This window comes from Grammomys surdaster, unplaced genomic scaffold (assembly GCF_004785775.1).
Source record: "Grammomys surdaster isolate TR1022 unplaced genomic scaffold, NIH_TR_1.0 125852, whole genome shotgun sequence".
Classification (NCBI taxonomy): domain Eukaryota; kingdom Metazoa; phylum Chordata; class Mammalia; order Rodentia; family Muridae; genus Grammomys; species Grammomys surdaster.
This window is the reverse complement of record NW_021620678.1, coordinates 1,072,139-1,094,977: the sequence shown is the minus strand read 5'-3', so window position 1 is coordinate 1,094,977 and position 22,839 is coordinate 1,072,139. Positions and strand designations below refer to the sequence as shown.

The 22,839-nt window shown below is 53.9% G+C and overlaps 1 protein-coding gene across 1 annotated transcript; it reads left to right on the top strand.

Annotated features, from left to right (window-relative positions):
• Positions 1-1,781: 1,781 nt before the first annotated feature.
• Positions 1,782-19,449, top strand: Nptxr (neuronal pentraxin receptor). Its single transcript, XM_028789888.1, has 6 exons — positions 1,782-1,812; positions 1,916-2,799; positions 11,402-11,621; positions 12,989-13,240; positions 15,512-15,687; positions 15,983-19,449. The coding sequence occupies exons 1-6, from the start codon at positions 1,782-1,784 to the stop codon at positions 16,205-16,207; spliced, it is 1,788 nt and encodes a 595-aa protein (XP_028645721.1). The 3' UTR covers positions 16,208-19,449.
• The last annotated feature ends 3,390 nt before the right edge of the window (positions 19,450-22,839 follow it).

The following is a 22,839-nucleotide window of genomic DNA, read 5'->3' as shown; positions in this document are numbered from 1 at the left end:
AGGGGGGACGGGGTGAGGCAAAGAGAAACTTCATTCACATCAAAACAGGCAGCATTTACTGCATGTAGGCAATAGGTCCCTGTGCCTTCATGGAGCAATGTTAGGAACTCTAGATAGACACACACAGTAGGTCTGCAGTATAGCCAATACACTGTGAGTTAAGACAGCCTCAGTCTTCTTTTGATAGTGTATCAGCTGACCCACCCCACTGTGGTCCCAGAGATGTGAATTGTAATCTGATCAGCAAGCAAACCTGTTCTCTGCTCAGAGGACAACACTCGATGTTATTCATGGTTGTTACCATATAGACATTCCTGTAAAGACAGTCCCCAACAAGAGATGGGGTGCCGGTGGCAGGTGTTTAAGCAGAGGGGTGACTTATTAATACCATTGACTTAGTAATCATGTCATGCTAAGCAATGAATAGACCAGTTTACACAAGATTCACCTCCAGCCCCTGTACTTGTCTACTCAGCTGTCTCCGAACTCTCGGGGTGACTGATGACACTGAAATTACAGTTCTGCTACTAGAAGCGGCTTCCTCTTGGCCTCTCCTGGCATTCCTGGCTCTTGAAGGACATTTTCCCTGGGGATTTTGTCTGTGCGTCTGTCTTCATGGACATAGCCGATGCCTGTCATTGGCTCCAAAGATCTGAGGCTACATCTCCAGCTGTGGATGCGTCCTCTCAGCCGTGCTTCCTGGGCTGGGTTTCCAGGTTGTTAATTATCATCAGCTCAGCTCTGGGCGAGCCCATGATGAGCATAGCCTGCATTTGCAGGCTTCCTGTGCTACTCACTAGCATATCTGGACAACAATCCCTGACTCTAGGAGGAGGGTGAGCAGAGGGGACAAAATCCCCATACCTGGAGAGTGAAGGGAGTTGTAACCAATGTCCATGGACCATCTAGGGGGTATTAGTGGCTAGGTAAGGTCTCCCAGGATTCTGGGGGCTGCTGCCTCCTCAGGAATGTCCTGGTCCTCAGTCATGTCCACATTGGTAGCTGTGGGGGTCAGAGACTTTGAGATGGTGGAGGCTTGGCTCAGGATGTAGTGAGCAATTGCTGTGAGCCCCCGACTGCAGCACAAAAACCTTCATGGCCTTCCAGGGTTCCTCCAGCTCAGGGAATCCACCTCAGGCAGAGACAGCCTGCAGAAGAGTAAGGCTGAAGCTGGACTGGAAAGGGTGGGAAGATTTTTAAAGTTTTTCATTGCAAAGTTAGTTTTCAACAGAATATATATATAGACATTTTAGACACGATAAAGTAAAACCCACACACACATAGCCCACTCCTGCCTGGTCTTGGCGCCCACCAGCATGTGTCCCACCTGCCATTCTGACGGAGGCTGGAGCCAGCTAGGAGATTCTCCTCTGGGAACCTTGATGCTTGCAGGCCTAAGGACTCAGATGGGGTGCTAGAAAGAGGAGGCAGCAGGTGACGCTCAGGGAACCACAGCAGAAACAGATTAGGTCAAATTGCCTCCTCATTCCCCCCACACACACACACACACTACTGTTCTCTTTTCTCACTAGTTTCCACCATAGTAGTTCTGTCCAAGTAGACACAGCTCACCTCAGACGCTGCTTCAAATGGATTCTAGCTGTGTGACCTTGGGCTGCCACTTGACCTCCAAGGGTCTCAGTTTCCAATTTGTTATCAGGAGCCTGTTCACGCTGAGGTTTAACTACAGCAGAGCCAGCATCATGCTGGGCCCAGAGGCCTCAGTTTCCTCATCTGTACCGTGAACATGTTCAGGCTGAGTGTTAACTGTAGGCTGCAGCATGTTGAGACCAGAGCCCGGAAGCGACGCAGGTGTGGGCATTCCGGGGACCCGGAGAGAACCAGAGGCCAGAACGCAGGGTCGCCTTAGAACCTAGGCGCCACGTAGCCATCCAGTCACCTCCCTCCGCGTGAGATGAAGCCCTGGGCGTGGCTCACGCACCCGTGCTCCCGGCACGGAACGGGTGCGGGGCTGGGCTTCGGCTGGCCCCGGGGGAGCGAGTGGGGCGGGGCCGCCGCACCCGCCTTCTCCTCCTCCCGCCGCGCGGGCTCAGAGCGGCGGCAGCAGCGGCCGCGGCGACAGCTCCGGCTCCCGCTCCGGCTCCCGCGCTCCCGGGCCCTGCGCCCCGACCCCGCCGCCGCGCCTGCCGGGGGCCTCGCGCGCCCCCTCCGCGCCTCACGCTGAAGTTCCTGGCCGTGCTGCTGGCCGCGGGCATGCTGGCGTTCCTCGGTGCCGTCATCTGCATCATCGCCAGCGTGCCCCTGGCGGCCAGCCCCGCGCGCGCGCTGCCCGGCGGCACCGACAACGCCTCGGCCGCCTCGGCCGCCTCGGCCGCCGGTGCCTCGGGTCCGCAGCGCAGCCTGAGCGCCCTGCACGGCGCAGGCGGCTCGGCCGGGCCCTCGGTGTTGCCCGGGGAGCCGGCGGCCAGCGTCTTCCCGCCGCCGCCGGTGCCGCTGCTCAGTCGTTTCCTCTGCACGCCGCTGGCCGCTGCCTGCCCGTCGGGGACCGAGCAGGGGGACGCGGCGGGCGAGCGCGCGGAGCTGTTGCTGCTGCAGAGCACCGCGGAGCAGCTGCGCCAGACGGCGCTGCAGCAGGAGGCGCGCATCCGCGCAGACCGGGACACCATCCGCGAGCTCACCGGCAAACTGGGCCGCTGCGAGAGCGGCCTGCCGCGCGGCCTCCAGGACGCCGGGCCCCGCCGCGACACCATGGCCGACGGCGCCTGGGACTCACCCGCGCTGCTCCTGGAGCTGGAGGACGCGGTGCGCGCGCTGCGAGACCGCATCGAGCGCATCGAGGTGAGTGGCGTGCCGTCGGGGGACACGGGGTGGAGGGGCCCTGCTCTGCCTGCGGTGCGCCGGTCCCGGGTCCCTGGAGCTGCTGTCCGGTCACCTGAAGCATGTCCCTGGCAGGCACCATGGGAGCGTCCTGGTCTGAATCTCGGGTGGGAGCCTGGCATGGTGATCTGGGCACGAGAATGGGAGACCGGCGTCCACTTGTAGTGGGAATTGATTGAGACGCAGGTGTGCGGATGTTTGGCACGTATGATGCTCTCCTTAGATGTCCTTCCTCCGAAACCTAGAGCGGCTCCCACCCCATACTCACTACCGTTAGGTGTACCGTTAGCCGTACTCCTCGCAAGCCCAAAGGGTGCCTCAACACCAACCTGCACGCCTGCATCACCTCTCACCCTCGGGCCACGCCCAGCTTTATATACCTGAAGCTCCGGACTTTTGGAGAAATCAGCGGATGATTCCTAAATAGGGATCCACTTAGCTCCCTCCGCCTCCTTTTCCAGGTCAGATATAAGGAGCCCCGGGAGTAGGGACTCTACACGGGTTTGTGTGTGATACCAAGGCATTGATTGATTATACCTATGGTCCTTTTCCTTGCTGTTACAAATTCCCAGTCAGGGGAAGTATAGATAAGACAGATTGGGCAGAATGAACAGCCAGGAAAGCCTTGCCCATTCCCAGTCATGGACTGATTTCCAGACACAGGATAGATCCTCGAAGGAGGGGAGAGATAGGGCAGGTGCTGTGGGCTCTGCTTTCTCCCCCAGGCTGCAGCTGGGCACGGCAAATGTGAGGAGAAAGGGTGAACGAAGTAACTGGGCAGGGAGGCCGAGCATATGGCTCCAAGTTCAATCTGGGGTGCAGGAGGCCATACCTGTGGGAAAGTTGGCCATCAGACCACCAGGAAGTCGGCTGCTCACACCCCCACCTTCAGAGTATCAGACCTCAGCTTCCCCATACCATCTTCAGGGCTTCCACTCCCCTTATAGAGATGAGAAAATCCAGAAATTGGAACCTCCTGAGCTGAGTGGCAGAGGCCCAGGGGTGAAGTTCCTAAAGCCAAGAGCAGGAAAATGACCAGATAAAAGCTGCAAGGAAGAACAGCCTCAGTCTCCTCACCTGTACAATGGGCAGACACTCCAGTGGGAAAGATACAAACAAATACATAAAGGGCAGCAAATTCTCCCTTTAAGACTGTACTAACTCGAAAAGCATTTGAGTTTCCTTTCAACTTTCCCTCACTGCCCTATCCTTGGCACTATGGCTGACACAGGTGGCCCCTCCTACGTCTGTGACTGGCAAGGCTGTGCTGACCCTGGCCCTGTTCCCTGGCACCCAGCTCATGGCATGGTGGGCTTCCCTGCGATTGGCCTGCTGAGGCTGAGGGATCCTGGCAACTGGGACTTGGCAGTAGGTTGGCTTCCCAGGCTTGGGGAGCCCCGGCTTCTCCACATTCCCCTTCTGTTTTCTGAGTGAGACAGACATGGAGCTACCAGGTCTGGTCTCTGAGCCTGGCAGCAGCCAGAGTCAATGTCATGGGGCCACACCGCCACTCTCAATGGGGGCTCATGCACTTCTAGGCCACTGCCTGGTTTCTTCCCCTCTCTTCTCATTCAGTGTGGGTGAAAGCCCCAGATTTCCAGGGTCTGCTGTCACAGATGCAGTCCCCTGAGTTCACTCTTGCTAATGTCCCCAGAGGTTTTACTGAAGGGGTTTTCCAGTCTTTGCCTTGCTGGCCCCCTTCAGTCCTCTGCCACACAGTGTTTTCCTTCTTGGTCTCTAGATGCATCTCCCCTTCCCCTTCTTACTCTGAGAAGCGTCTCTGTCTGCTCTGAGGTCCTTGGTTCTCTGGTCCCCTGGGTGGGCTGAGCCACACATAGGCGCTTCCACTGCTCACTCCACGTGCCCCACAGATCCTGTTCGCATCTCTGTATGCTCACTCCCAGCTGCCTCTTGACTGGTCTCTCTCCTCCACGCACATCTGAGATATTCTTAAAGCCTACCATGGGGTCCTTCATGGGGGCACACAGAAAAAAACATTCATCTTTTTTAAAAAAAACAACAACTTATTTTCATTGTTCACTAAAAAAAAAAGTCAACAGGTTTGAGGAGATATTTCTCAATTAATTCCTTTAGTCTCTCTCCTCTTGTACCCCCGATACCAGTCCACTAGCAGGCACTGTAACAGGCCAGGGCAGAAGCACCATCCACCAACCCCCTGCCCCCATCCATCCATCACTAGCCTGCTCGTCTTGGATGGACACAGGTTGCCTCTGGTTCTTCTTTTCTGCATACGGTGGCAAAGCTGTCTGTTTCCTCTTCAGTCTGGTGAAAGGAGCCTCTAGCTGGCGTCCCGGGAGAGCCATTCTCGAGGGTCAGGGGATGTTCATTTCCAAGTACCGCTTTCCATGGCAGCCGGTCCACTTACGTGGCATCCGGCCATGCCAGAGTGTCCCAGAGTTCCATTTTTGTGTTCATGTATGTGTAGGGTAAAAATTCAGGATTAGTTTCTTTCCTTGACAAAATCCCTGCCCTCCACCACCCTGCCCCCTGTTCTGGAGCAGAGCCATGGTGAAGAGCGTCCTGATGAGAATCCCAGAGGATGCTGGGTTCAGGGAAGCAACACTTACTGATGTTCTAACAGCGATCTCCCGTATCACGAAGCACTTACTGTGCATTGGGAACTTCACAACATCTCATTTAATCCTACCTTCACTCTATGGAGGAGAAACTATTCCTCTCTTGCCAACAAACTGACCCAGAGAGATTAAAACACCGGCTCTTGGTCACCTAGCATCAGAGCCTAGATTTGACCCATTAGTACCTGGCTCCAGGGCCCTGTCTGGTTCTTCACTCTACACTAGGTGGGGTCAGACATTCCCCACCTACAAGACAGTGAGGAGTACAAGCGAGGGCCATGCCCACCTCCATCTTTGGGTACTAAGAGTGAGCACGGTGCTGGCCGGTCTCAGAGGCTGGCCCTGCTGGTGTGGAGGCTCCCCCAGGGCTGCCAGGAGCATCTGGCCCTTCTGAAGTATGTATTATGCATTAGCCCTTCTGTCTCTGTCATGTGAAATAGGCCATGCGGATTTCTGTCTTGGGAGAGGACACCCGAAGGCTCAGAGTCTGAGGGATGCAATACAGGCAGAGCTCTGCCCCTTGCTCCTGGCAGGGCTCCTCATTGTGAAGACTCGCCAGGGAGGGCCGGGGTGAAGTCCCATTGGTAGAGGGTTTGCCAAGCACGCACAAAACCCCAAGTCCAATTTCTAGCTCAGAATAAGTGGGACATTGTGGTACACACCTGTAATCCTAACTCTAAGAAGGTCGAAGCAAGTAGATAGGACTTTCAGAGTCTTCCTCAGCTATGTGGCAAGTTCAAGACCAGCCTAGGCTACATAAGAGTCCATCTCAAACAAAACCAAACAAAACCTTACAGCAGACTAGATACTTCCTAGACACCTTACAAACTCTAAATGGACCCAGTGGGCCCAGCTGCATGGGGTTCACTTAATGCTTGAAACACTCTCTTTCCAGATCTCAATTTTCATATCTGTAAAATGGGTATGCTGGGGTGTGAAAGGTCCTTAGCCTGAGTCTCTAAATAATAGGCCTTCATCCTAGGAAGAAGCCTGGCTTTATAAACCATGGGCCTGCCACTGTCATGCTGTGACCTCTGAAACCATCCAGTGTCTGATCCTCAATTACCCCGTCTGTTGGATGAGATGGGACATCCCATCCCCTAAAAAAAAACAAAAAAACAAAAAAACAAAAAAAAACTCTCTTGTCCTCGTAAGAAGAGAGTCTCTTCCTGCTGTGTCAGAAGCACAGTTACTTTTTATTTTTCTGGTTTACCACCAATAATAATAATAATAATAATAATAATACATCCACAGGCTGTAAGGGTTCATATGTCACACAAATCCCCAGTGGACAGGTCTGGGTAGAGATATGTGGACACCCCTTGGAAAACATCTCAGGGTAGCGGCTAGAACATTTGCAGGTCCTGAAGGCTCTCTTGGGCCTCCCAAATCACTGGGGTCCCCCAGTTCTCACCATGGTCACCACTGATGAGTTTTGCTTGTATTTGAACCTTGAACAGCTTTGTTCCTGGGCCATGAGTCAGGCGTCTGTGGCAGTGGCCATTTGTCACTGTGCAGAGGCATCATCACCCGCTTGTCCGAGGACAGACCAAATTCCGTCTGATACTGGTGTGAAGCTTCTGTGCACACTGTATGGTCTCTTTGGGTGGCCATCAGCCTTTCTGCTGGCCCCATCCCCAGCAGTGGGATGCCTGGGTGCCAGCAGGGACATATATTTAGCATCGGTAGATACTGTGACACATTTTCCCGAAGTGGCTGTAAGAGTTTCCACACCCACCCGAGAGCGAGCCTCGCCCACCAGGCCTGGTCATTTGCAAGCTTCCGGAAGCCGGTGGGTGTAAAGGACTCAGGACTCTCACGGTTTAAGTATGTATGGTTTGCTAAGCCATGATGTTGGGCACTGTTCAGCTCTGGAGGTCTTTGTCTATAGTGGGATAAGGTAGGAAGGATTAGGATTAGGCTGCTCACAAAGGAATGAATTTAACAGGGTGTCCCCAGGAGGGTTTGAGTGTCTTATCCCCACTGAACACCAAGGACCACAGTTGAGCTTGCGTGTCCTCCATGGCTCCACCCGTTAAGAATAGCATCAGAGAGACCGAGAGGCTTGTCCAAAGCCACACAGCTCAGTGGGGCTGAACCAAGACTGTTGCCAGGATTTCTGACTAAAATGAACTGGTATGGGGCTAGAGGTCCTGTCTCTGCTGAGGACACCAGGGGAGGCTCAGTCTCACCAGGAGCATGCCCGAGTGGCTCAGCTGGCTTTCTGATGCGGCCCTCCAGTTCTATTACCCTGTAAAGGTAACAGTAATGATAATAACCGTTCGAGGGCCACTTGTGACACGCCAGACTTAGGTCCTGCCCTGCATCTCATCCTTGCACCCCTGGACCCCAAATGTAGGAAGTAATAAAACCTGACCCGACGCTCACGGATGATCACCATGAGGGCCACAGATCCCGTGAGAAATCCAACACCTCGCAGACCACCCCGCTGGGAGCCAGCCGGTGACTGTTAGGCAGGCACGATGTTGCCAGGGTGCACACAGCTGGTGGAAGGGTGAGGGCTTGGAAGCCCCGGCAGAGCTCAGAACCCCATTCTCTTGCAGCATCCTGGCTCGGGAGTCAGGGAAGCTGCCATCTGGGAGAGCAGGCGCTCTCTCGGGAGAGGATGGGCTGGGGCAGGAAGAGTATTCCTGGCAGGAGGAACAGCGTGTGTTAAAGCCACAGGGTGAGATGGATTTGGGTTGTTGGGGCCATCTCACCCCTACCTTCTCCCTGCACCACCCCCTCCCTCTGTCACCTGACACCCGGCAGTGTGGACTCCTGGCCTCCCTGTGCCTAACTTCTCTCTCAGTGTAATAACTTGACACATGGTTTCGGGGCTGGGTATAGAGAAGCATGTATCTTTTCAAAGCAATTATTTGTTTGTTTATTTTTGAGATGGATCTCATGTAACCCAGGCTGGCCTTGAACTTGATATGTAGCCAAGGATAACCTAAAATTTCTCACCCTCCTGACTTCGCTTCCTGAGGGGTCACAGGATGTGCACCACCCCACACAGTTTGTGGAGGGCTAGAGTCCTCTGTCAACCGAGCTGTATCTCCAGCCCCCTTAGGACACAGTGAGTTAGGGTTGGTGGCAGTGATGACCGTTAGCACTCCACACAGCTCCCAGGTCCCTGGAGAGCCCTGAAAGTATATTGCTCTTGTGCCAATAGGGAAACTGAAGTACAGCATCTCTCCACAGCGAGCCACTCAGCTGGTGGAGAGCTGGCGGGACTCACAGGATATAGGCACAGTTGGGGGAGGGAAGCCTATACTACTGTCCTCAGAACCTGGGCGGAGCAGACAGGGACAGACTGTGCATGGACTCTGAAGTCAGGCTCTTCCTCATCTCCAACACAAAAGAAACATCTACTTGCACAAGGTCATGCAGTCAGCTTTCCAGTTCTATCTGCACCTCAGCAGTGTCACACTTCTGGATCCTCCTATGGGGCCCTCTGTGAGGCCATCCTACACAGTGTGACACAGCCTACCTTTCCTGGTGTTCTCATGGCCACTCAGATCATCCCTTTAGGCAGACAGGGCAATACTGCATACCTACTTGACAGAAGAACAAACTGAGACTCAGGCTGTGAGGGTTGGTATGAGGAGTGGGCACAGGACTGCTGAGTGACTTTAAGCAGGCAGCCCCACCCTCTCTGAGCCTCAACACTTAGTCCTCAGGAGATAAGAGCATCTGAGAAGTTTGCCCCCGTCCTCGGTGCTCCTTTCTTGGTGTCCCCTATTGAGGCTAAGGAGCTTCTCACTCCCACCTCATCCCCAGTAGCTCCTAGCCACTGAGCTGGGCCTAGAACCCTCGGCTTTGGCTCTAGGCCCAGATGTAATAAACTCTACCACGGTCTCTCAACAACTCGCCTGGAGTCCAGACCTCCCTTCCTGCCCTATCAGGCACTGAGTGGGGGATAGTGTGACATCATCCCTGCTGTCCCCCTACCGTCTCAGGCTGGGGCCCACTTGGTACAAGGCCCACAGAGCCCACGCCACACAGCCTGCGCAGTGGCAGATGGAAGCGGGGTGGGCGTCGTGTTTCTCTGATTCACATGCTGGGATGGGGGGAGACTGCCGCCCAGCCCCTGAACCCCCTCCTCCCTGGCCTCCTGGTGCCACCAAACAGGAACTTTGACCAAGGACAGCTTGTACACTCTCCCCACCCCCGGCCACCTTTGTGTCCCCTTTAAGGAAGCAGCTATACCCTACAATGTAAACTGTTCTGTCCTGGTCACTCTGGAAGGAGAATGGAGGGCACCCAGTCCCCAACTAGAGACAAGGCAGTGTCTCTCAGCCCTTCAGCATCCTGAGTCTCAAGGCACTGGCCCTGCCCCCAAGAACAAGTTAGGGACTCTTTCAGCCTCAGAGACCCAGCCCTGGCCTTACTGGTGGTCACTTGCTTGGTGACACTGGGCATGCCTCTTAACCTCTCCTGTGATAAGGGGATAAGTGTGTCCCTTGCATTAATGTGCTCTGGGGCACAGGAGCTGCCATGATAACCAACAATGTGGCCTCAGGCAGAGGATGTGTAGGGTTCAAACTCAGCTTTGGTATTATCTCTCGTGAGCAGGGTAGAGCCGTGACTGCCTGGTACCACCATTCTGACTATAGGCTGGGGCTCTGCGACACCCTACATGAGGGCTATGGTCAGGACTGTGGTGTACAGGGAGGAAGGCCCATAGCCTGGCCAGGATGTGTGTCAGCTACAGGGTTTCAGATGCATGGGTTGTGCCAAAAGATACCAGCAGAAGACAAGCCATAGTCACCCACTCGATCTGTCATGGTAGGGCAGGTCAGTGGGAGTTGCAGGAAGTCTACAGTCACGAGGAGCTTCAGACAGTTCTCCATAGCACCAGAAGGTTCAGACAGTTCTTTGTCCTGCTCACCACCACCAGCCACACACTCACATCATGAAGCCCCCTGAGAAGCCCTGCACCCTCCATGTCTCTCATCTGTCCCCAACTCTGCTGAGTGGCTCCTAGAAAAAGGTATGAGGTTACCTCAAAGGATTGGAGGTCTGGGACAAATTCAAACTTGGCCCTCACCTCTGCTCAGAGAATCTACCCAGTTTGTTCATTGACCAAACACGAATGAGCACCTGCTGTGTGCCACAAGCACCCACTGTGCGCCATGAGCACCTACTGTGTGCCAGATGCTATCCTAAACACTGAAGATACTATAGAGCTTCTGTCTTGGGGCCTAAGCCAGGGACTTAGGTATCACTCACTGCCTGGTCCCCTGAGGAGTGTGGAAACGTTGGGCCTTGCAGAAGTTGGGGGGAATGTGGAGGGCGAAGGAAGACATGCAATTTGGCTCCTCAAAGCTCTGCTGACACTTCTGTGATGTGTTCACCAAAGAATGTTCTTTCCAGTCTGAACCCATGGCCTAGTCTGCCTGCCTCAATTCTGCCCAATTTAAGACAGGACAAAGAGGACCCTGCACACTGCTCTCATCCTGGGCTAGACACAGAGTGTCGGAGCCAGCCTTGGAATACCCTGAATGCCAAAGACATTGGCAGCCAGCAGGCTCTGTTTATTGGTATTTGCCACATAATTCCCCCCAGAACGATTCCAAGGTGATAGTGCAATTGTCTCGTGAGGAAATAAGTTCAAAACAACTCACACGGTTTCCTAGCATCATACAGCAGGTTGGTTCCCAAGCTGGGTTTGAACCCTTGGCTGTCACTTGAGTCTGGGATTGTTTCTACAATCCCAAGATAATGGAATACTAACTAGAGTCCCATCCAGACGACTAGATCACAAGTGTCTCCCCGGAGGCCCTGCCCTCAACGGTGTCCCGGCCCTTGTGTCATGGGGCCCAGTCTGAGGGCCCTAGAAGCTCTCAGTGTGGTCCTTGTCCACTATGAGGCTGTTTTTGTGAGGGTCCTTGCCTGTGGTGGCCAGCAGGGTGGTGGTACCACCGTGTGACATCACCATCCTTCTTCTCCCTCTGGAGCAGCAGGAGCTCCCAGCCCGTGGGAACCTCTCCTCTGCGCCAGCCCCAGCTGTGCCCACCGCCCTGCACTCCAAGATGGACGAGCTAGAAGGCCAGCTGCTGGCCAAGGTGCTGGCTCTGGAGAAGGAGCGTGCTGCCCTCAGTCATGGCAGCCACCAGCAGCGACAGGAAGTGGAGAAGGAGCTGGACGCCCTGCAGGGTCGCGTGGCTGAGCTGGAGCACGGTAGGTCCTGGGGTGCAGATGGCTGAGCTTCCTGTCCTTCTGGCTGGAACTTCCAGAGGCTGTAGAACATGGCAGGGAGAGCCAGCTGGGGGATGGCTGTCACTTTCAAAGTCACAGTTGTCATTTCTAGCTCTGCTGGACCTGAAGGTGGGCTGTGTAATGACACCCTGGCTGATTTAATCTTCACTAACCACAGGGTTTTCACAGGTAAAGGCAGTGAGTTTGACAGAGGTCAAGTGACTTATCAATGGTCACACCGCAGGTAAGAGGATGGTCTAAACCTGTCACCTGATCCTTCAGACTCCACGCCATGCATTTAACCACCCACAATTGGCACCTTTGAGTAATCAATCAACCTCTGTCAGGGGTCAGAGATTTGTAATATAAGTGTAGATGTCAGACTCCTGGGTTCTAAGTCTGTCACAGGTTTGCTCTTCAACCTTGGAAAGTCATTTATTTCTCTCAGGCCTCACTGTCTTCATGTGAGAGATGGAGGGAGGGTTAGGGACTTAGGAGCTCTCGCTGGTCCTTATGAGGGCAAGTTGGAGGGACAGGGGAAGCAGGGAGTGGCTCAGGTGCAGGGCAGAAGTTCAGAAGAAAGAAATCTGGGTGTCTTCCTGGAGGAGGGGGTCTGGAGCCAACTCTGGAGAGCAAAAGCAGAAAGTACCTGTGGGAGCCAAGGGGCCACGGTGGGTTCAGCTGTGGGGGGGGCCAGTGGGCCTGGGGTGCTCCAGGGAGACACCCAGTTGACTGCTTAGACTATGGCAGCAGCCCCCATCCCCACTCAGTCCAGCTCCTGTCCCTCTGACATCCCTGAGGCCAGGGGAAATGCACCCTCTTTTAACTGTCTGCAGGAGGGAGGAAGTCGTGGATGGAAAATAACCTGTGTACCAAGGCATACCTGAAAAACGAGGATGACAGGGCCTGCCTCCTAGGCTTGTGACGAAGTGACACGAGGAGCACCACAAGTGGTGCGAGGAGCACCACACAGTGCTTCTTAAGTAGGCGAACAGCTGTAAATAGTCATGATTATAGCTAGTATCTGATGAGACTATGGGCCTACCACCCCTCACAGTGTGGAATGGAGAACGGTTCATTAGCCCGTTCTACTGAAGAAATGGAGGCTCCGGGCGAGGAGGCTGAATTTATCTCATAGAGACTCACAGGTCAGAAAGTAGTGATGGCGAGATTTGAACTCAGGACATCTGAATTCAAGAGCCCCTGGGCTCAATTTAATCACACTTCACAGCCCAGAGGCAAAAGTAGACTAGGTGAAGTCACGTGGCTCACACCCCCATCCCGCGGATGGTTTGGAGCCACCAGCCTTCATTGTACAGTGTTCTCTGACCCCGCCCTGTCTCTTCCAGGGTCCTCGGCCTACAGTCCCCCAGATGCCTTCAAGGTCAGCATCCCCATCCGCAACAACTATATGTATGCCCGCGTGCGCAAGGCGCTGCCGGAACTCTACGCCTTCACTGCCTGCATGTGGCTGCGCTCCAGATCGGGTGGCTCTGGCCAGGGCACCCCCTTCTCCTACTCGGTGCCTGGGCAGGCCAATGAGATTGTACTGCTGGAGGCCGGCCTTGAGCCAATGGAGCTGCTGATCAACGACAAGGTGGGCGGGGTCTAGGACCCTGGGCAGGGCATAGGGCCTCTGGGCGGGGACAGACGGGTTCCCGCTTCCCGCAGCGCAGTGCCCTGCACTACCTAGGAGCGGGATGAGCATGGATTGACACTTTCACTCTTCTGTTCACTATACTCAGCACACATTTAATACCTACTATGTGCCAAGTTCAGTTCTGGGAATATAGACAATTCAGATGCAGGGCTGGCTAAAGAAGGGGAAACAGAAGTTGCTCTGCTAAAGGCCAGCCTATAGGTATCTGTACCTGGAGCCCTGCTCATTCTAAATGAAGAGTGGGGGAGGAAAGGCGGAGGGGAGAGAGAGAAAGGAAGGCAGTTACCACGGAGGGCTGCTGGTGATCTCCAAAGCTTGCCCTTCTGCGCTCCCCACCGTGGAAGGAATGATGCCCATATGGGACTCCATTCTGAGGGTCACGTTTAAGTCCTGGCTATTTAGTGTGCTCACTAGGGGATCTCATTCACCAGCCTATGACTTAGTTTCCTCATCTGTCATGGCCTCCGGAACTTCCTTTTTTACTCCCACAGCCCTGCCCTTAGGTCATCCCCTGCCTGTCCAGGCCACCTGTCCCCATGACTAAGGCAGGCCTACGATCTGCCTGGCATCTGTGAAGTGACGGAGGAAGAACATGTCTCCCCAAGCTGCCTGCTGTGCCTGCTGCTTTCAGCCTAGGGGATGTCTGGTGTTATTTTGAGACACCCTGGAAATGCAGGTCACACTCATCTGGGACCAGCCTACAAGCTCTGCAGCAGGCAGCCCCACCGAGTGTCCAGGAGGTAGTAGCCCAGGGGGTCAGTGCGGTGCCTTAAGGTTCAAAACATCACGAGTGACCGGGCTCCGCGTGGAGAGGGCTGTCCTGCTCTGCTCATCGTGGCCCATCAGAGGGCAGGGCTAGGCCCGCGAGATGGAGATTTCAGCACCCTGGACAGGGCACCACTCGTCACCCTTGTTCCTGCCAGCCACCCTTCTCACCCGCCTCTGGGCCCTTGCTCTGGAGCGGGCACCATGTTTTCCCAATTCCATGTCCTTCCAGGGGGCCTTCAGTACATTCCCCTCCCATTACCCCCCCCCCAACCTCCCCTGCAGCCCCAGGCTTTTTTTTTTCTCTCTCTCTCTGAAGTCTATATCACTGCTGTGGCAAAACACCAAACAAAAGTAGTTTAAGGGTTTGCTCTGGCTCACAGTTTGAGGGAAGACTGAGTGGCAAGAGCAGCTGTAGCTGTCAGAGCAGGGGTGTGAGGAGGCTGGTCACATTGCATCCACAGGAATGTATCCTGTAGTCAGGAAGCGGAGCCAGAGGAACTCAGACTGTCAGCTGACCTCTTCCTATTTATTCTGTCGGGAACCCCAGCCCATCAGCCACATCTGGGGTAGGCCGTCCCTCAGTGAGATCTCTCTAGAAACTCCCTCACAAGCAGTAGTGCACAGAGGCGTGTCTCCTGTGTGATTCCACATCCAGTCAAGCTGACAGTAGACATGAATAGTTAGAGGCAATGCTGTCCCTAAAAGCCCTGCGTCCCATACAGACACAGCTTGTTCAAGGCCACGCCCAGATTCACCCTCTGAGTCTGGCGTGGGGCCTGGTACCTAGCAGGCATCAGAGAGTGCCTCCTGAAGTCGTGATCTCAAAGCAATTGTGAGGTACCGGAGCCATTTAAAGCCACAGGCAACAAGTAGCTTTCACCTCACAGACCAGCATCAAGCCATCAACAGAGGCTTCTAGAGCACCATGAGCAGCTGGAGTTTAGGCTCATGATTGATTAGTCATGTCTGCCTTGGATACAGGAAGGGGCAACAACTGGCTATTCTCTCTCCAACTTTATAGATGAGGCGCTGGAAGGAAAGAAGTCTCCCCAAGGTCAGATAGGGGGCTAGTGGCAGAGTCAAGGCCAGACACTGGGACCCACCCATCCTCTGAGTCCAAGGCACATTCTGTCTATGCCAGTGAATGAGCCTCACTGTGTGCTGGAGTCTATTTTAGGTGTGCAAGGGAAAATGGATTTGTGGACACTGTCCCTGCCATGTGTGACCTTGAAGCCCTGAAAACCAAAAAGGTAGTCCCTGTGAGCTGAAGAAAGCTGCTTGGTGGGGTCATGAGAGAAGAGGGAGAGTCGGGAGGGCAATAGGCAGGATGCAGGTCAGGCCTTGGGTTCCATCTGTGGAGGGAAGCTTGAGGCTGGCTGCCTCATCATCACACTTCTCCAGCCTTGGGCCTCTGACCTGGGGTTTGGGTCCTGTATCCAGGTAGCCCAGCTGCCTCTGAACCTGAAAGACAGCAACTGGCACCATATCTGCATCGCCTGGACTACAAGAGATGGACTGTGGTCTGCATACCAGGATGGAGAACTGCGGGGTTCTGGTGAGAACCTGGCAGCCTGGCACCCCATCAAGCCACACGGCATCCTTATCCTGGGCCAAGAACAGGTAAGGATCAGGGAGAGTGCTTCCCCAAGTCATTAACCCGCCCACTCCAGTTAGTATCCTGTCTGACCCGCCAATTTGCCTATGGGCAGCTGAGGGCTAAAGAAGCAGCTGGTGGAACTGGAACCTTGGAGCAGAGCTAGAGAGTGAGGCTAGAGCCCTGGGAGATAGCAGCCTTGGGGGCAGGGCTAGAACTTTGGGAACCAGGCTTTGACAGGTTCAGGACCTGGCTTGATTACCCTTCCCTTCCTCCCTCATTCCATGTTTCTCTCCTTTCTTTGTTGATGTCTTGACCCAGGATACCTTGGGAGGCCGATTTGACGCCACGCAGGCCTTCGTCGGTGACATTGCACAGTTCAACCTGTGGGACCATGCTCTGACACCTGCACAGGTGCTGGGCATGGCCAACTGCACCGGGCCACTGATGGGCAATGTCCTCCCCTGGGAAGATAAGCTGGTTGAGGCCTTTGGAGGTGCGAAGAAAGCCACCTTTGATGTTTGCAAAGGGAGGGCTAAGGCGTGAGGGGCCACCTCGGTCAGGGCCCCTCCCTTGCCTGTCAGTTCGGGGACTTTGAAGGGGCACTTCCCTCCTCCGCTTGTCCACATGCTGGCCTTCCCTTCTACCCTACTCCTAGTCATACCTCCCACTTCTCCTCACGGGCTCCCACTGCTCCAGAATGCCCTGGATGGATGTCCCCTCAGCCCTGGATAGGGACCAGTATCTCACATCAATTGGTCCAATGTAGGGGTTGAGGCAGTCCTGCCTCCTGGCAGCATATTGGCCTGGCCTCTCCCCTCTCATACACTGTCCTGTTAATCACATCAGATTCCACAAACTCCAAGGACGTCCCCTGAGGAGTTGTGGGTAGAGGTGGCCTTTGACCCTCGCATCCCCTATGCTTCAGGCCTACATCGGGCTTTTGAAGGGATGCCAGAGATGTGTGAGATCAGACGCTTCTCCTCTATCTTCCTCAGTTGCCCACAGGGGCTGCAGGGTCATCGTGCTCACTGCCCCTGCCTCCCTCCCCCTCACCACTTTCTCTGTGTGTTGTGGTTTGAATGTTGGTTTGATGTTGGTTCAAGCCCCACCTCAGTTTCCAGAATGTTCCCTTCCCAGCCCCTACCCTAACAGCTAGGGACCAAAACCCCAGAAGCCAAAGGGCTGTAATCATCCCCTGTACCCACTGTCAACTTTGCCCACCAACATGGTTGTCCACCCTCTCCATGCTGGAGACAGAACCTGCTGGGTCACTCTAGCCTATCCTGAGAGCATCCAAAACAGAGGCACACTATGACTGAGGAGACACTTCCCAGACAGAGCCTGGTGGCTTAGCCACCATATCACCTCTTTCTGCATGGCCCTGGAAAAGATGGAGGATGCTGAAATGGAAAGCAGAGCACTGAGTGAGAGAGAGGACCCCTTTGTTCCTATGACTTGCTGTGTGGCTTTCAGTAAGAACCTACCCTCTCTGGGCCTCACTTTCTCCTAGTCCCTACCAACTTCCCCAAAAGCACAGAAGAATGTCAGAGCTGAGAGAGGCCATCCATTGTAAGCTCTTGCTGATGGAAGATGGGAAAGAACACAACAATGAGCTTGTCCAGGATTAGACAGCACAAAATGGCAGGCCCAGGGCCTCTGAGTCCCTCCCAAAGTGCTCTTCCCTGTGAACCACACTGCCTGTCCTTGAGGACCTTTGAGCCCTGCAGGGAGGCACTTGAGAGAATACGTGTCTTCAACAGGACACCAGAATATCTTTATGGGATACCTCAACACAGTGACAGCCTGAGGAAGTGAGAGAGAGAGCCCAGACAGACAGAATTCCAACAGACAGCAGAGGATGCAGGGCCCTGTTGGTCCTCTCCCAAGTATTGGAGCAGTAGCGGGTCGGCTGCATCAGTGGACACTGGTGCCTCTTGCCCCACTCCCCACTTTTGTCCCTGTCTGTGCTCTCTATGGCCACTCAGCCCAAGACATGATGCAGGAGAGGCATGGGAAGGAAGCATGTCCAAGACTTGCCTCTGGCCTGCAGATCTGTGTCTCCATTTTGAGAGCAACTATATGGCTCAGCACCTCCATCCCCATCCCCTGGAGAGAACTGCAGAGGCTTCACCGAGACCTGCTGTGATCCCTGTTGCCCAGTAACAACCAATGACATCAGCCCCAGTGCTGGGTCAAGTGTCTGAGAACACCAGTTGTTGCTGGGTGACAGCTGGATTCAGAACTTAGACCTGGGGGACTCTGAGCCACACTGAGCTCTTGCTATTGTTCTAGAAGAGGCCTTTGCTATTGATTTAGAGGAGGCCTTGGGAAGACAAGAGTCTTAGGAAAGACATAGCAGAAACTGCCTGGTCATTTGAGCCCACCCTTCCCCATCCTTTCTGCTTTGTTTCAGTGGTGATGAGAAACAACACCTCAGTCACATTACCATGCCAGGTCACCCTGGTTAAACTTCAACCTCCCCACCCCCAACCCCAGCCAGGAGGAAAAAATGGAGACACTGGGTCATAGCTCTGAGTATGGATTACTGGGAAGGGGCTGGTTCTCTATTTCCAAAGTCTCCACCTGCTCTCACATTGTGCTATGAACATTCTCTGAGCACGTGGAGCCCCGCTGTCTTCTGTCCCCAAGCACATCCAGCGAGACAGCTGTGGCCCTGAGCTGCCCCTGGGTCTGCCGAAGACGGAACTAGGCTGGTTAGAAAGTCTTAGGCACTGAGACTGCACAAAGTGCTGTATCCGCACCATCTGGTTTATATCCTCACAGCACAGTTACAAGACGAGACTGTTCTTAGCCCTGTGATGCAGAAGAGAAGGATGAGGCTCTGAGGGGGTAAAGGAACTTGCCTGGTGTCAATTGGCCAGCTGGGAATAGTGCAGTTTCCATTTGGAGGCAGATTATATACCTAAAGGACCTTGTCACCTTCAGAGTGCAGAAGAAGCAGAGGTGGGGTGTGGGGCTTGAGATCGGGGAGGGACGGTCTCATACCTATGCCCAGCCTCAAACTGAGCTGCAGTCTTCAGGGCAAGAAAGGAGTATTTCCAGCATAGTCGGAAAAGGTGGGGTGGAAGTGGTTCTTCCTCAGCCCCTGCTCTGGCACAGCCTGTGTCAGGTTCTCTAAGCTGTTTTCTGCCAGATTCCTCACCTGTGAAGCATAGAGTAGTCTCTCCCATATCCCAAGGGATCATCTTACCACAGTTACCACTGACCGAATCATGAGGAGGTGGGGGTGGGGGGAGTAACTCAACCCTTGATTTATAGATGAGGAAGCTGAGGCCTGGCGAGGGAGTTCAAATGACCCTTGAAGCTCCCCTGACCATCCTTCTCTTCTCCAGGACCCAGTGGCCACTCCCTTCCCCCTAAATTGGGTCCTACCTACTAGCCCCAGCACCTTTGGCCTGAGAAAACTGGAGAAGGGTCTCTTCCTAGATAAGGGACTAGTGTTCTCCTCACCCCTTGACTCCAGCTGCCTGCCACCCCAAATCCCACCTCCCACCCACCCTATTCCCTGCCCCTGCAGGGTGGAGAACAGGCTCTAGGCTGAGCAGCCAGCAGTGAGCATGTGAAATTGTGTCCTTGGACACTAGGAACTGAGGCCCCTCCACTGCCCTCCTGCCCCACCGTGCCCTATTTTGTATATAACTGACATGAGATGCTTTGTGTGTGTGTGTGTGTGAGTGCGTGTGTGGTCTGTGCCATGGCTTTTGTTACCATTTCTTGTTTTTGTAAATTTGAATGTTCAAAATAAACACGTGGTTTACTCGGAGGAGGTTCTTCTCTAACGTGGGAAGGAAGGGAGGCACCCTGCCTGCCTCCAGAGCGACATCTTCCCCTAGCCTGGCCCAAAGCCTCACCCATCCATATATGCCCCCACCTGCCCTGATCAGTTCTACTGAGCTCAGCTCAGACATATAAGTTCCCAGGATTCTCGAGGAAGGCTGCACAGAAGCAAGTCCCACGTGGAAAGTGCCCCAGTTCTAACTCGGCTTTGGCCTCATTCCCAACACCCCTTCCCCAACTGTGCCCCAGTTCCAGGATCCGGGTCCCTGGTGTTGCTTAGGACCCAATCTTCCTGAGTCACATGCCCAGACCTCCAGAGAGCTGCGTCCGTTGGGGGCTTGGGAAGTAGTATAGGAAGAGAAAGACTATGACATCATGCACAGCCTTTCTGCTTCTGGCTTTTCCTTCCCTCCCCAAGTTTTGCCTAGGCTCCCCTCTCCAACCTCTAGACTGGACTCGAACAAGCACTAGGATCTACAGCATCTCAGAGGGCCCTTACCAACACTGTCACTGCTGGACTTGACCTCAAGTGGTGACCTCCAGAATATCAGGGCTGAGGGGCGGGGTTGGGGGTTGTGCATACCAACAGGACAGAGCTTTCCAAACTCCCAAGAGTGAATTTAGCCCTGAAGAAGATGTACATTACACAGGAGAGCCACAGCTGAGTCTGCTGGGGCCCCAGAGAATCTGTGCACTCTCAGGTTTGTTTTAAAATATGACCCCAGGGAGCTGCAGACAGATCCACCTGGAAAACTGAGCTGCTGGCCAACACACCTTATTCATCACATCTTGTACCTCTTTCCTTGCAAACATCCTCTTCTGTCTTTGTCCCAACTGAGCTGGCAATGTCCCACCACCCAGGGAAATTCCCTTCCACCTGCTCCACACTTACACAGGGGAACAGAACACAGCAGGTAAGCCTCGGGCTCCATGAGCATTAACAAGCAAATTCACAGCTAGAAATGGCCAAGGAGCAGCCATTCCCTCCTGCCTCCGCTCAAGGTCTTGCTCTCCCAAACAGCAACGTCCTAGCTTCTCTGGCCTGAGTCTCGAATCCTCTGCCCCAGCCCTACACACTCAAGGGTGACCTTCCCTCTTATGTCACCTAAGCATTAGAAGGATGGGCCAGTCTTAGTATCTTCTCCAAGCCTGACATCACGATGTGCCAGCCTCGTTCTCAGCTCCTTCCTGCCACTCCAGATGAACTACGTCTGCTTCTCTCAGAGGCTGGATCCTTCCATTTGACCTTTTCAAGAACATGTCTTCTGAATCTCCAACTCCTCCTCCTCACTCTGTCATTCCTGTGGACCTGCAGGTGACCATGTGCCACCTCCCTCAAACCGGTCTTGTTTGGGCTTATAGTTACTGAGATTTCAAGTTGGCTCCATTGTTTCTGGGAGGCGGGGCGGGGGGAGGCGGGGCCAATACATCATTCAAAAAAGCATGTCCCAATGACCAGTTCCTTCAAACAGGCCTCTCTTTAGAGTCCACACCTCTCATAAGTGTAGTTACTGTTGGAGTCAGTGCGCTCTGAGCCAATCACCTCTCAACAGTGTCTCCCACTCCTCTGAGTCAATCACCTCTCAACAGTGTCTCCCACTACAGACCACCTGTCAGTCACCTTGAGCAGAGACTCTCTCGTGACCATCCCACGTGTCTTCTTGTTCTTTTTGTTACAAAACTCCCTGGGAAAGCAGTTGTTCAGGCTGGTAGCTCACTTCCATGTGGGCTGCCTGCCCAGCAGGTAAAAAGGCCTGGGTTCCTCTCCCGGAGTAAACCAAGGGTAGTAGCAGGCCTGCAGGCTCTGGAGGAGTTTGGAGCTGGCCTCAGTTCTAGTTCTTCATCTGTGGGACCCAGGTACACAGCAGGTGTTGAATGAGCACTGGTCTCAGCTGTCTATCCAGGCAAAAGGACTAGGTCAGCCAATTCAGCAAATTCCAGGGCAGGGCCCACTGTCAACCCCAGAGCTGGAGTGGGCCTCTTCTCAGAAGCCTGGGACCAGGAACTTGACCTCTGTGCTCCCATGTAGGATAGAAAACACTGCAGGAGAGGGGAGGAAGGCAGAGCTGGAGGGATAGAGGGTTTAGAAGTGTCTGTCTCAGCTCAGTCTCCAGGATACCATGCACAGGCTGCCACTGCCAGTGATATGTTAGCTCTTTCTCTCTCTCTCTCTCTCTCTCTCTCTCTCTCTCTCTCTCTCTCTCTCTCTCTCTCTCTGTGTGTGTGTGTGAGTGTGTGGTGTGATGTATGTGTGTGTGTCTGCGTAGGGGGGGTGTTGTTTTATTTTAAACAGGATCTCTACATAGTACATAGCCCTGGCTGTCCTGGAACTCACTATGTAGACCAGGCTAGCCTCAAACTCACAGATCTGCTGCCTCTGCCTCTGCCTCCTGAGTGTTGGGATTAAAGGTGTGTGCCACCCAGCACCCAGCATGTTTCTTTTTAAGACTTGGTTTTACCATTTCATTTTGGCCTGTTGTGATTCAAAGCACGTGCCATCAAGCCCAGCCTCCCTGGTGTATTTCGTGTGCAGTAAAGACATCATCCGTCATCCCAGCCCTCACTCAGCCACTCTCCCCCTCTGCCTACCACACTCTGGACATGTTGGCCGTCATGCTGTTCCCTGACATGTATCAGATGGAGAGAATATGCACATGCATCTCCCTGGGACCAGACTGCTCCTTCTCCTCATTCCCCGCAGACTGACTTTCACTTGCTACTTAAATCTAGCTTGTTGTATAGCACTCACAGAAATCTCAGTTGGGGTTTTACTACTGTGAAGAGACACCATGGCCAGAGCAGCTCTTATAACGAAAAACTTTTAGTCGGGGTTGGCTTACAGTTTCAGAGCATCAGTCATTTTTCATCCTGTTGGGAAGCATGGCAGCATGCAGCTAGAGACAAGGCAGGCATGATAGTAGAGACGGAGCTGAGAATTCCATGTCTTGACTCACAGGCAGCAGGAGGAGACTGGGCCACACTGGTCAGACTTGAGCTTATAAGACCACAAAGTTGGCTTCCACAGTGACACACTTCCTCAAACAAGGCCACACTTCCTAATAGTGCCACTCCCTGAGAACTAAGCATTCACACACATGAGTCTATGGAAGCCATTCCTATTCAAACCATCTTACTGGCTATCCTGGGCTAATTGGCTGCCTGGTCATCCATCATTTGTCCTATCTTTTCCCTGTATTCCAGATCTGGGGACCAAGCCCTTCAGCATGGACCTAAATGTGTACCTGCTTGGGGGCCACATTCTGGTGGTTACAGCATGTGCCTCTCTTTGTAAAAACCCCTTGTTTGTTTTTATTGTGGGCCATCGAGAGTGTCCTACAGAATGTACATCACCTCCATGGCCAAGGAACCAGATTTTC